This window comes from Nanorana parkeri, unplaced genomic scaffold, assembly GCF_000935625.1.
Source record: "Nanorana parkeri isolate BGI_ZX_2015 unplaced genomic scaffold, ASM93562v1 scaffold37, whole genome shotgun sequence".
NCBI lineage: Eukaryota > Metazoa > Chordata > Amphibia > Anura > Dicroglossidae > Nanorana > Nanorana parkeri.
In genome coordinates this window covers 1,941,366-1,953,984 of record NW_017306305.1, presented here as the reverse complement: position 1 = coordinate 1,953,984, position 12,619 = coordinate 1,941,366, and the positions used below count along the sequence as shown (strand labels likewise).

The following is a 12,619-nucleotide window of genomic DNA, read 5'->3' as shown; positions in this document are numbered from 1 at the left end:
GAAGGAAGGACAGTGTCAGCACCAATTCAGAGATGATTTGAGGATCTACAGCCGAGTGATACACAAATAAGAGACATTTTTGTAAATAGTTAAGGTCCTTGAATATATTTGTAAGATTAACTCCTGCTTTACCCTTTGCAATACTAGGGCAACTCCACTGCAGGGCGATTTGTTCCCCTGGAGATGTGCTCTAAGGGATCAGCATTGGTTAGAAAAAAAATCTGTTTTATAAAATCCCTCTCCGTATCTAGGAGTATAATCCTTCTGCTAGCACCTGCAGCAGTAAGCTGTGTGTAAAGGATGTGACCTCTCCTGGGAGCTGCTGTCACTGCTAGCACAAGCCTGCCTTGGAGGAGGAGGAGTTCCAGGCACAGGATAGACATGGTCTGCAATGGGTATATCATGTCAGGCAGCAGGATCCACCCCCTGGAGAAGGCTGTGCTACAGTACAGAGGAGAGCAGAAATAGTTGCAGCACTAGCAGGAACCCTGGCACAGAATCCAGATAAGGATACTGATAGCCCGGGCAGTGGGGACAACAAGCTTCATTCACAGCTCTGGGCAAAGCTGATCATTGCGGACACTGGACTGCATGGACACTTGTTACACATCTACAGCAGCCAGGAGGACATCCAAGGCAGCACCCCGTCTCCCCCATCATGGATCTGCAGGCACAATGAGTAGCTGAGGACAGAAGGAGGAAGCAGGGGCCCTACCTGATCAGCACCCCAAACTTGACACAACTCACCCTAAAGTCACCAGTCATGGAGAGCAACGCAGGTAAGGGATATGACGTCAGGGAAATGTTCATTTGATGTGACTGTGATTATTAATGTAATACTGAGATTTGGGGGAGAGGGGGGCAGCAAAAAGAATGCTGTGGAAGGGATAGTAATGGGTACATTGTATGCTGCTGCTGATTAAAGTGCAGTTAGGGGAACTTATGAAAACTGGAGCAGTTGATTGGATGCCATGGGCAACTGCTCCACTTTTACTAAATTCCCCTCATGGACTTAAGCCAATAGACCTCCAGCTGCTAAGCGCTCTCCTGGTTCTTGTAGTTCTACAATACCCAGGAAGACATTAGTTCGCTTGAAGCTGCATTGCAGTGTTTGGGGGTGACAGAGCCGCTCAGCTATGTCAGTAACCTGGGCAAGGTGCGGCGACCAGTCAGAAAGTGGGTTACAGGGAGGAGGGAACGGCCGCCCGTGTCTCATACTGGGATACTCTCATGCTGCACTCACATGGACTGGCCGCCCTAGCCATGTGCGGCCTCTGTTTACGTTCTGCCCAGCGCCGCTTCTCATTGGCCGCCCGGCGCCGTGACGTGTGATTACATAATGAAGGAGGCCGCCCGAGCGGCTCTCCACGTGAGGCTGCCGGAGGGGAAGCAGTTTTCGTGACCTACTTTCTGCTACACGTGTATTTCGGGCTCGGATCGTTCAGCCAATCAGCGCCTAGGAGGTGGCCTGGAAGTCACGACTCTTCCCTATGTCGACCAAGGACGGGAGCTCCAGGGTTCTGATTGGCTGATAGGTGTAGCCGGTGACGCGCGCTCGTGGCGGAAGGGTTGCATGAGTCATGCCTTGTGACTAAGGGGGCGCCACTGAGCGCAGTCATGGACACGGATCTCCGGGGGCTTAACAACATGTGCTGCACGTTGTATGTGATGGTGACTGCTAGCGGGTCACCCTCATTGGAGCATGACTGGCGTCTTCAGTCATCTCTGATGTATCATCCTAGGAAACAGCTCCCTAGCTGTGGGGAAACTACAAATCCCATGATGCCTCTGTCTCTGGTTGTCATGCCTGTGCCTGTTAGAATCTTGCAATGCCTCATGGGATTTGTAGTTCTACAACAGCTGGAAGGATGCAGTTTGGCCACCCTGGTCTAAAGGGGATTTTGCAATCAGAGTATATAGTGATTGGCCAGCTCATTGCTTCTTCATAAGGTTATAAATGAAGCTGTATTTTATAAGAAAACCTTTGCTTTATGTTGCTGAGACGTGATTGTTACACAAATATTGGGGTACTTTGTATTTTAGGGGGATTTGGTTCTCTTGGACGTTTAGCCATAATAAAGGTTTATAAACGGGATGCTTGCTTGAAATCTTTCCAGTTTTTGTTGAAATAGGACAGTGCTAGGCATTCTCTGCATTCCTGCCGTGGTGAAACTACAAATCCCGTCATGCCTCTGTCAATGATGGTCATGTCTGTGGCTGCCGGAGTCTTGCAATGCCTCATGGGACTTGTAGTTCCGCAACAGCCGGAGCGCCAAGGTTGCCTGCCCCTAATATAGGGCAACGAGCCATATTTAAAGTGTGGAAAAGTAAGTACACCCTTTGTGTTTGAATTTAAACAAGCATTCAGTCTCACAGTGCCTACACATGAAGGTCATAGACTTCAACATGTGATCTGTGGTGTATTTATTCTCATAATCCAAATGCAGATTTGTCATGAGGAAAAAGTAAGTGCACCCTGTTACATTTACCAGTCCTTGAAATCTTTCGATTTAGGTGTTCCAGTTTCGGGGCCAATGACTGGGTGGAACCTGTCATATATAAGTCTCCGGGATCTCTATGGAAAGCTTGGCACTGCAAGTCCCAGGAGGCATTGCAAATCCTTGACAGTCACAGGCATAACCTGCAAAGGCATGATGGGATTGGTAGTTGTGCAACAGCTGGAGTGGTGAGGTTGCCTACTTCTGCTATAGATGTATGTGGTGTCACCATACCAGGATCAAAAGGGCTCCCTTAGGCCCTCAGAAGAAAGATGGTGGATGCCTAGGAGTCTGATGAGGTATTTAAAGGACCAGCAACGGATTAGAAGTCATTTTACTGTGGGGAAGATAACTTGCTGGTGGTGTAGATTGTGAACAACCGCCACTTCGTCCAGGTTTGGCCGGCCCAGCAAATTCAGCCCAAGAGCTGACCATTCTGTGCTAAACAAAGTCTCCAGGAACACCAAGATTTGATTGCGGAATATGCAGGGAACAGTCGGTGTCAAAGTGCACACATCTCCAATGAGGGAGGGGAAATGTCATCCTTAAAGGAGAACTATGGGGTTAAGGCTTTTCCCCATTGTTCTCCCTAGGGTAACGGGAGGACACAAACTAGCGTCCTCCCATCACCCTAAGCTCAGTATACAGCGAGCTGTAGCGGATCCAGACAATTATGTCTGGATCCGCCCAGCTGCGTGACTGACAGCTGGCTCTGCCTATCCAGAGGCAGAGCCAGCTGTACCCGCCCCTGTCCGTTCCGCCAGTCAGCGCTGGGGGAGGGGGGAATCCAGCCCCTCCCCTGTCACGGCAGAGAGCCTTGACAGGATCGAGAAGTGAGCGAACGCCGGGCACTTCCCGATCTACTGAGCCGACCTGTGAGTCTCATTGTCACAGGTCGGCTACAACTAGGAGGTGAGTGAAAAGCACTCACCTCATAGTTCTCCTTTTTAAGGCCTCATTCACACACAACGCAAGATCAAAATTGTATATTGCGTCTATGCGCGTATATATGAGCGTGTATGCGTGCACTATTTACATTCCCAGAATGCATCATTCCTAATAGAAATTTTAATGAACTGTACGCACATACGCTCATATACACGCGCAAACATGCGTATGCACGTAAAATACGCTGCCCGGACGCATCTCGGTCCCATTCTGTTTTTGCGCATTTTTACGCTACGCAAATATACGACTCAATACGCGGCTATGTGTATGGAGCCATTTATTTGCATATGGTACAATACGCGCGTATATGAGCGGTAGTGTGAATGAGGCCTTACTGTCCATAAATAACATCAGATCTGGACTACAGTTTAGACCCCATTCACACTGAGCGATTTGTAGCGCGATTTCAGCTAAAAAATCGCTCAAACATAAGCTCGTTGCAGCTCGTCCAATGCATTTCAATGGAGCTGCTCCCAACTCAATGCCGCCTGTAGCTTGTCGCTTGAACATTACCTATTTTTCGGCAGATTCCGTACGGTTTGGCCCCAATAGACTTCAATGGTGTAGCTCAATGTCGCAGGAATTTGCGTGACTTTGTCGCGCTACAGAAGTGTCACTTTTGCACAGAAATATAAGCAGGAAACAGGAAGAGGAATTATGTCACAACAAGACTTTTGATTGGATACAGCCCAATGTAGCAGCTACGAGGTCCATGCCTTAGGCCCCATTCACACTGAGCGACATGAAAATCGCACGATTTTGAGCAATATTGCGCGACGAGCGATATTAAGCGACTTTTTCCTATTGGGCTGTATGCAATCAGGAGCAATATCACTCGAAATCGCTCGAAAAAAGGGTCATGTAGGAGCGACAAGCTACCAGCGACGAGCTACAAGCGTTATTGAGCGACGAGATGTGAACAGCTCCATTGAAATAGATTGGAGAAGCTACATAGAGCGATATTGCGTGGAAATATGAGCGATATCGCTGCAAAAATCGCGCGATAAATCGCTCAGTGTGAATGGGGCCTAAAGTAGCGCGACAATATGTGCAGTGTAGCTCAATGTCTCTCAAAGTCGCTCAGCTCAAATCAGCGCTGAAAAAGCACCTTTTCTGATGTAGCCCAGTGTGAATGGGGTCTAATAGCAGGCCTTCCTAAAGAAGAACTCTGGGTACATTTTGTCATTAACCCTTGCAGCGGGGCTACCCCCACAGTGCAAGGGCCAACTGCTTGTTTTGGTCTAGGGATGAAAATAACAGTTACACTCACCCGATCCACAGAACTAGCTCGCTGTCACAGCACTCCTTCCCGTCTGTATCCTCGTCCACTGTAGAGATTGTATGTCCTTCGGCGTTCTCGCGTCCTATGCACCGTGTATAGAACCTTAGACCACTGCAGGGTTCTATGATTACTTTCTGACAAGGTAGGCACATGAATGGCACATGTCATAGCCTCCCCAGTCAGATTTGTGACTTTTGCCATTTACAGGTGATTCGAGTATTGTATTTTCTATTTATAAATTGCTTTTAGAGAGAAAGTAATTGTAAAACATTACCGATAACAATAAACAAATGTGAAATTGATTTACAACGATCTTGAATGCTTTGTCTTGTTACACGAGATGCGTTTTTCATTGTCAAAGACGCTCAGCGTGGAGCAAACACATGTTACAGCTGCTTTGATCTCACTTGAAAGAGACACAAGGACATTCTTAACTAAACATGTGTTTTTTAGCATGGAGAGGGAGTGTGACTGCCTCTAGGAAATGTATGTAACATCAGATCTGACCTAAGGAGCCATCACAACCCATGTGCCAAACAGCTTCAGAAAGTAGATTGATACTTATGTCTCTCTTATCATTACTTTACTTTATTTTCCCCGAATGTTTAAAAAATAGCTACTAGGAATGTGTTATTTGATGGGTACATGTGGAGTACAAGGTTGTTTTTAAAGGTATCCATAGTGATGGAGAAAACGGAAGTGTGTTTTAGGTTAATGTAGATTTTCCTTTTTAGTATTAGCTGGTAATGTTCTCAGATATAGACAGTCTTTCAGAGATTTAAAACTCCACATTAACCAAATCATATATATGAGAGAGCTCTCTCTCTCTTTCTCTCTCTTTCTCTCTCTTTCTCTCTCTTTCTCTCTCTTTCTCTCTCTTTCTCTCTCTTTCTCTCTCTTTCTCTCTCTTTCTCTCTCTTTCTTTTTCTCTCTCTCTCTCTCTTTTTTCTCTCTCTCTCTCTCTCTCTCTTTTTGTTCTCTCTCTCTCTTTTTTTTTCTCTTTTTCTCTCTCTTTTTTTTCTCTTTTTTCTCTCTCTCTTTTCTCTCTTTTTCTCTCTCTCTTTTTCTCTCTTTTTCTCTCTCTCTTTTTCTCTCTTTCTCTCTCTCTCTCTCTCTCTCTCTCTCTCTCTCTCTCTCTCTCTCTCTCTCTCTTTATGATTGGATGTTGGAAGTCAGCAGAACTTCACCTCATTCACTAAACTAAGTGTAAATTCCCTGGCAAAGAGAGCAAACTATTTACCTTTGGTAAATCAACCCCTATGATCTTCTATGGCTAGCTTACACGATGGCAACATTAGGGCATTTTAATGCTCACCTTATGCTCATGTGATTGGCTCACTCCTTTTTCCTGAAGGGAGAGCTTGAAGTGCAATTCCAAGCATCCCCTGCAACAGAATGTCAATTTTTGGTTAAATACTTTCTAATGTTGCTTTTTTTTCATTACAACACTGGCTGCTTTGATGGAGATAATAATGGCAAACCTTCCCACTTAGCAGTCAGCTTGAATAGGATTTCATATGGTGTACATCATATTTTTCAGAACATACAGTAGACATGTAAGAAGATACACTAAAGTTTTTTTTATAAACCTGGAACACCGCAAACACCAAGAAAACTGATGTATCTCCTGCTGACGCCAGCTTCCCGGTGTTCCTATGTTGGTCAATATGTTGTACCTCTGGGAAGGTTCATGAGCATTAGTCCTGAGCAATTACTTTTGGGATTTGATCATATAGTTAGCTAAATGACACAGATGAGGTGCTTGCCGTTTTCTAGACTATCTCCCGTTGAGTTTTAAATACTTATTGGAGGGGGCACTGGACAAGTGCACTAGAAAACCTGCAGGAGACATCTTTGAATAGTAGCAGAAGGCTACAAGGAGGATTTTCATTCCGTATTGCATCATGACATTTATGGGATTTCTGTGTGTAACGCTTGCCATATACATGTCAGATATAGTACATCTGGGTATAAGGAAGCAACCCCAAATTGAGAGCCAAGACTACAATGCGCAGACAAATTCTGACAGAAAACACCTCAAGTACAATTACTGGAAGTGAAGCCCTCAAGTAAATTCGGGTTATTCTATGCATGTTGCATCAAGTCACATGGCCTGGGACAAAAAGACATCTGATTGTATGTTAATCACTTTTTTTTATAATGAGAATTGTCTACATAATTCCAGGTAACAAGTGAAAGTATTCAGTGAGTTAGTCAGCAAATACCATAATTGCACTTAAAGTGTATGTAATCCTGAGGACAAAAATGTAATGTATTGCAGCATATCAGTCCTTTAGACATGGTGGATGCATTTGTTTTCTTTTCTTCAGGCTTTTTTCTTTATTTTACCTGGTGATTCGGCCGGTTTCCTGTCCTTGGGTGTTAATAAAGCGTTAACATTCCCTGTTGTTTTTTTTTAAACAGCAGTATGACCACATTAACGTCATACTGCTTTATAAATGGACCCCTAAGTATCTAGTTCACTGGTTGTAGGGGACCATGGCCAGTTTCAGAGAGCACAGAGCACTTTAAGCATGTGCTTAGGTATAGGCTTTGAAACGATAGGTGTAGTTTAATCTGACTAAAGCTAATCTAATGTTTACATGTTTTTCCTTGAGGATTTCTGCATGTGAGAGGCAACAAGCATTCTGCAGGGCTTTTCAGATTACCATATTACCAACCAAAGGGAATAGGAACTGATACACTTCAGCAGTATTGGCTGGAGCATACCTTTTATATCCTATAATGTCTCTTATCATTACAGAAAAAGTACAGTGCTATAATTATGTGTAACGGTGCACATACACCTTGAATGCTTATTATCTGCTAATCAATTTATTATCAAACGGGCTGGATTGCAAATTGGTTGTCTAACGGTTTTTATTGCACAGGGGTGGACAAATTAATATGGAATCCCGGACCCAGAAGGATTTTTTTGGAGCCAGCTCCATTGATAATGACTAGAGGAAACCTTAAAAGTAAGCTGTAATTTTTATGGAGCATTGGCTACTTGGCTCCTGGGATTAGTTGAGCCGCGTCATAGATAACTTTGGGCAGGCCTATGTTTGCGGAATGGCCACAAATGCCAAGAAAGGCAAAGTTTTAGGAAAGGGTTGGGGGGTGACCGTGATCCTTCTTGAGTATTTGGATATTTAGGCCAACATTCTCTAAGGATGTTTAGGATATACTTGATTATCAGATGTGTGGCACGTTAAACTGTAAGGCAGCCACATAGATCTGTGTCCAGGGATACAAGTAAATGGACTGCGGGGGTAATATCATGGAAGTTCTTTTTGTTACCCTGATAAAGAGTGCTTTGATTCTTGAAATCTTTAAATGTTTTTCTACTATTTCAGAGTAAATTGCTGAAATATAGTTCTGGCCTCTGACCGAAAATCCATTCCTGACCAGGCCTAGGGGGGCTAGAACTCTCGGGGGTGGGGTTCGGAGGTCAAACTTTATCCATGTGCAGCATTATTGGCCACTAGATTTTGGGGTACCATCACAGATTCTACTCATTCACATACTCATGCATACTTATTGTATACACACATGTATATATATAAATTGGGGTAAAGATATATTCCTGCATTTGGGTAATTATCAAACATCTACTTACTCTCATCTTCATCAAGGCTTAGTTTATCCAACAATAATAATCCAAGACATTTATAGTCTGGCAGTAGGTCTCTGTATTTGCCATCCAGTAACTGTTCTTCTATTTATTACAATAGCATCAGCCTAAATGACCTGTGAACATGTTGTGAACTGGAAGGCCTTATTCAATACAAGCGTCATCGGCAGCCCTGTAATAAAAATAATGATGACACATGGAGGAGGTAGTCTGAGATGCTAATTAAAATACAGCTAATATTGATCTAAGGTGGTTGGGGCAGCTACATTCACAAGCGGCGGCTCTGGATTCTTGTGGCAAAAAATATAGATTCAGGATGATTGTCCCTGGAGGCAATCTGCCTGCGTCCATGGACAATCATCTATCCAGAACAAAAGTTTATCGTTCCATGCATGTACAATTACATGCAGACTGCCACTAACAGATGTGGCCTCTCTCAGCCTTTCATTCACTTGAACGGTCACAGCAGACGCATCTGTGTGGGCACACCTGAGATTCCTGCCGCAAGCATATGCTGGTGGAATCCCTAGCTGCATCTTAAAGCCTCGTGTGAATGGGGCTTAAGATCGGACGGGGAGCTCTAGGCATAGTCTTTGATTCAAGAGTCAAAACAGAAGTATGTGAACAAACACCACCATATTTGCCTTATTGCAATGCATGTTTGAGAAAGTGATAGTTCAGTGGTTAGGTTGAGGTGGGATAGGCTTCCCTGAAGAGATGAGTCTTAAGTGACTCTAAGGGTCAGAGTGGGAGATAGACAGACAGGTTGGGGTAGAGAGTTCCATAGGATGGGAGAGACTCTAGTATGGTCCTGGAGGCGAGCATGGCAGGAGTTGATGAGGGACCTGGAAAGCGGGAGGTCTTTTGAAGAGCGGAGCCGACAGTTAGGATGATATTTCGTGACCAGGTTTGAGATATAGCCGGGGACAGAGTTGTGTATGGCTTTGTAAGTGGTTGTTAATATTTAGAATTTTATCCTTTGGGCTATTGAAAGCCAGTGCACGGATTGGCAGAGGGGGGTTGCAGACACTGAGCGGTTGGTTAGGCTGATGAGTCTAGCAGCTGCATTCATGATAGACTGAAGGGGGATATCCTGTGTAGAAGTAAGCCAATGAGGAGGGAGTTGCAATAGTCAAGACGAGAGATAACAAGGGAGTGGATGAGTAGTTTTGCGGTATCATTGGTGAGGAAGGGGCGTATTTTGGAGATGTTACGAAGGTGAAGGCGGCAGGATTTGGATAGTGATTGGATGCGTGGAAGAAAGGTGAAGTCTGAGTCACGGATGACACCTAGGACCTTGGCATGGGGGGAGGGCTGGATAGTTGTGTTAACAATCTCAAGCGAAAAGTTTGGGGAAGGTGCACCGCCAGGAGGAAATATTATTCAGTTTCTTCTTAGGATTCTGTATGGAGATCCAAATGTCCAGATCTATCTAAATTATAAGCATGTAGGTTTTACCAATCTAAACGGCATATCCTCTTTTCTGATGTAGCTGCCTAATTTATTGATTGTCTATTTTTTGGTCTAGGTGGTGTCATTGCATACATCAGCTCCTCCAGCTCAGCCTCCAGCCCTTCCTCCTGCCACAGTGAGTGCTCCAATAGCAGTTTCCAGTTTTCGTCCTCTCTGCCGTCCTCCCCCAGCAACTCTGCTTCCGAGGGGGGTAGCAGTGGCAGCAATGGGAACACCAGAAGAAGTGACCTTTCCAGTGGAAACCTCCTGTCCAGCCTGGAGGATCCTCAGAGGAACCAGCGGGTGGACACACTCTGCATAAAGACAACCTACACAAGTGCAGCAATCCTGACCAAAGGCCACGGAGGCCTGACCTCTAGTGAGTAATGAGTACCCTATAATTAAACTTTTGCAGTAATGGATGGCATTAAATTTGAACTTGGCTGTGGCCCCTTTATGAGATAAGTGCTTATTAATTGTAAAATGTACAATGTTGCACTGTAGAGAAGAATACCCAGATATACAATACATGTACATGCACTAAATTAATTATACAAGAATATTTTTATTCTTATTTTACTTTGTTATTTTATTTTTCAAAATGCTTGTAGGTCCGGACATGACCAGAATATGTGCAATATATCCGCCGATGGGGCGTTACATCGCCAACAGGTGGCTGAAGTTTGTGGGAACATGGATTGGAGAGCCCTGGGTGTCCTGTACCACCTAGTGACTAGTTTGTATCCTGCCTCCTGGTATTTGTTATTTGAATGGGAAGTTGTCTAGGACTCTCCTTAGGCGGGGTCCCGCGAGGGAGATATGCATGGCCATTGGTGTATACCTATTTCTGACTCTGATGTAACATTATATTTTAGAGTTCAATGGGATGATACTTCTGTGTAAGGTGTGTGGAGATGTAGCATCCGGATTTCACTATGGAGTGCACGCCTGTGAAGGATGTAAGGTAAATCATTGTTTCAAAACATACTAACTTCTATGCCTATTAACTTCAGATTTGTTCAAAAATCTCCTCTCCTACAAGTCTTCCAGATATGTAGACGTTTTACAAAAAGAGCAAAATGGAAGGTTTTATAGGGAGGGTTGTGTTTCACATACACAGCTGACATATATAGGTATTCATCCATTCGCATAGCTGGGTTTGGCTTATTATCTATCATTAGTAAAAAAGATTTATCTGTTTGGCTACTGCAGAGCTTATGGCTGCTTTTGTATCATACACAGTTGGTCTCAATACTATTCCTTTAGAAATGATTTTTACATCTCTGCCAACTGTACTTAAACAGATAAATCTTGTTTTCTATGTGAGGAAATAAAGACACTCAGGCTAAACCACTTGTATATGCTTACTAATTCAAAAACTGGCTGAAAACTTTCTTGTGTGCTCATGCTTTGAACCTGGTGAAGTTGGAGAAATGACACTGCTGCAAGAACATGACCCGATACTATAAAGATGGGATATCTGTAATATCAGTTATCAAGAGGTGGCATACATGGCCACTGGGTTAAAAATAATTAAGTTAAGGTCCACAGTAGACATAGTAAACCTAATAATGGATGGCATTAAAGTTGTACTTGGCTATGGCCCCTTAATGAGATGGGTGCTTAATAATTGTAAAATGTACGATGTTACACTATAGAGAAGAAATATCAATCACACACTGATATATACTGATAGTAATAAGTTATAGTTATGAGATATTTTAAGTTATAAGAAGTTAGTCAATCCCAGGAGCATGCTTGGAGTGGTGGCTATTTTACAACACACACTGGGATCATGGGGAACAAAAGTAGCCACCCTCCAGAAGGCAGGACAGTGTCAGCACCAATTCAGAGATGATTTGAGGCTCTACAGCCGAATGATACATTTTTGTTTATAGTTAAAATGACACTAAACTCAGTAGTTTAAAAAATGTATTCAAGTACCTTAACTATTAATAAAAATTAGGGCTGGTAATGATTAAAATTTTCGTGTTCGATTAATCGAAATTTTTTTTAATCGATTAATTTTGATTAATTATAACGCACATACAGATCCAACTACATTGGCCTATACACATACAGCACAGCAATGAAGTAATAAAATGAACTAGGATCACACTAATCCAGCACGTTATTAATCTCACATGTCCCACTCAATATGGGCGCCGCTTAAGTGGGGCAACTCAGAATAATAACGTGCTGGATTAGTGTGATCCTAGTTCATTTTATTACTTCATTGCTGTGCTGTATGTGTATAGGCCAATGCCTTGGCTGGCGCTCGTGCAGAAAGTTTCAAATTTTTTTTAATTGATCAAAAAATTTTTAATCGATCAAAAAGATTAACGATTAATCGAGAAATTAATCGTTAATTTGCACAGCGCCAAATAAAAATGTAGCTTATTTGTGTATCACTCGGCTGTAGATCCTCAATCATCTCTGAATTGGTGCCGACACTATCCTTCCTTCTGGAGGGTGACTACTTTTGTTCCCCATGGTCCCTATGTGTATTGTAAAGTAGTCACCACTCCATGCTCACTCCCGTGATAGACTACAATCTCAATACAAATTGGTAAACTAAATGTGAGATTGTAGTCCATCACATGAGCGAGCTTGGTCCAATGGATGTTCAACAAAACCTCATTGCGGAGCCTTGTAATTATTTTGATTTGGTAGTGATCTGGGGTTATTTCCTCCAACTGGCATTTGAATCAGTTACTTCGGTGCAGAATGCTATTAAATTATATTTGGATATATTATTTCTTATAATAGAGCATCAAGAGAATTCTTCTTTAATGTATCCTGTTG

The 12,619-nt window shown here is 43.3% G+C and overlaps 1 protein-coding gene across 1 annotated transcript in view; it reads left to right on the top strand.

Annotated features, from left to right (window-relative positions):
• The first annotated feature begins 720 nt into the window (after positions 1–720).
• NR1D2 (nuclear receptor subfamily 1 group D member 2) overlaps positions 721–12,619 on the top strand; it is a 24,874-nt gene continuing 12,975 nt past the window's right edge. Inside the window, exons 1-3 of the mRNA XM_018570119.1 lie at positions 721–779; positions 9,891–10,193; positions 10,690–10,778. Coding sequence (XP_018425621.1) covers positions 764–779; positions 9,891–10,193; positions 10,690–10,778 — 408 coding nt within the window. The 5' untranslated portion in view covers positions 721–763. The remainder of the gene's footprint in view (positions 780–9,890; positions 10,194–10,689; positions 10,779–12,619) is intronic.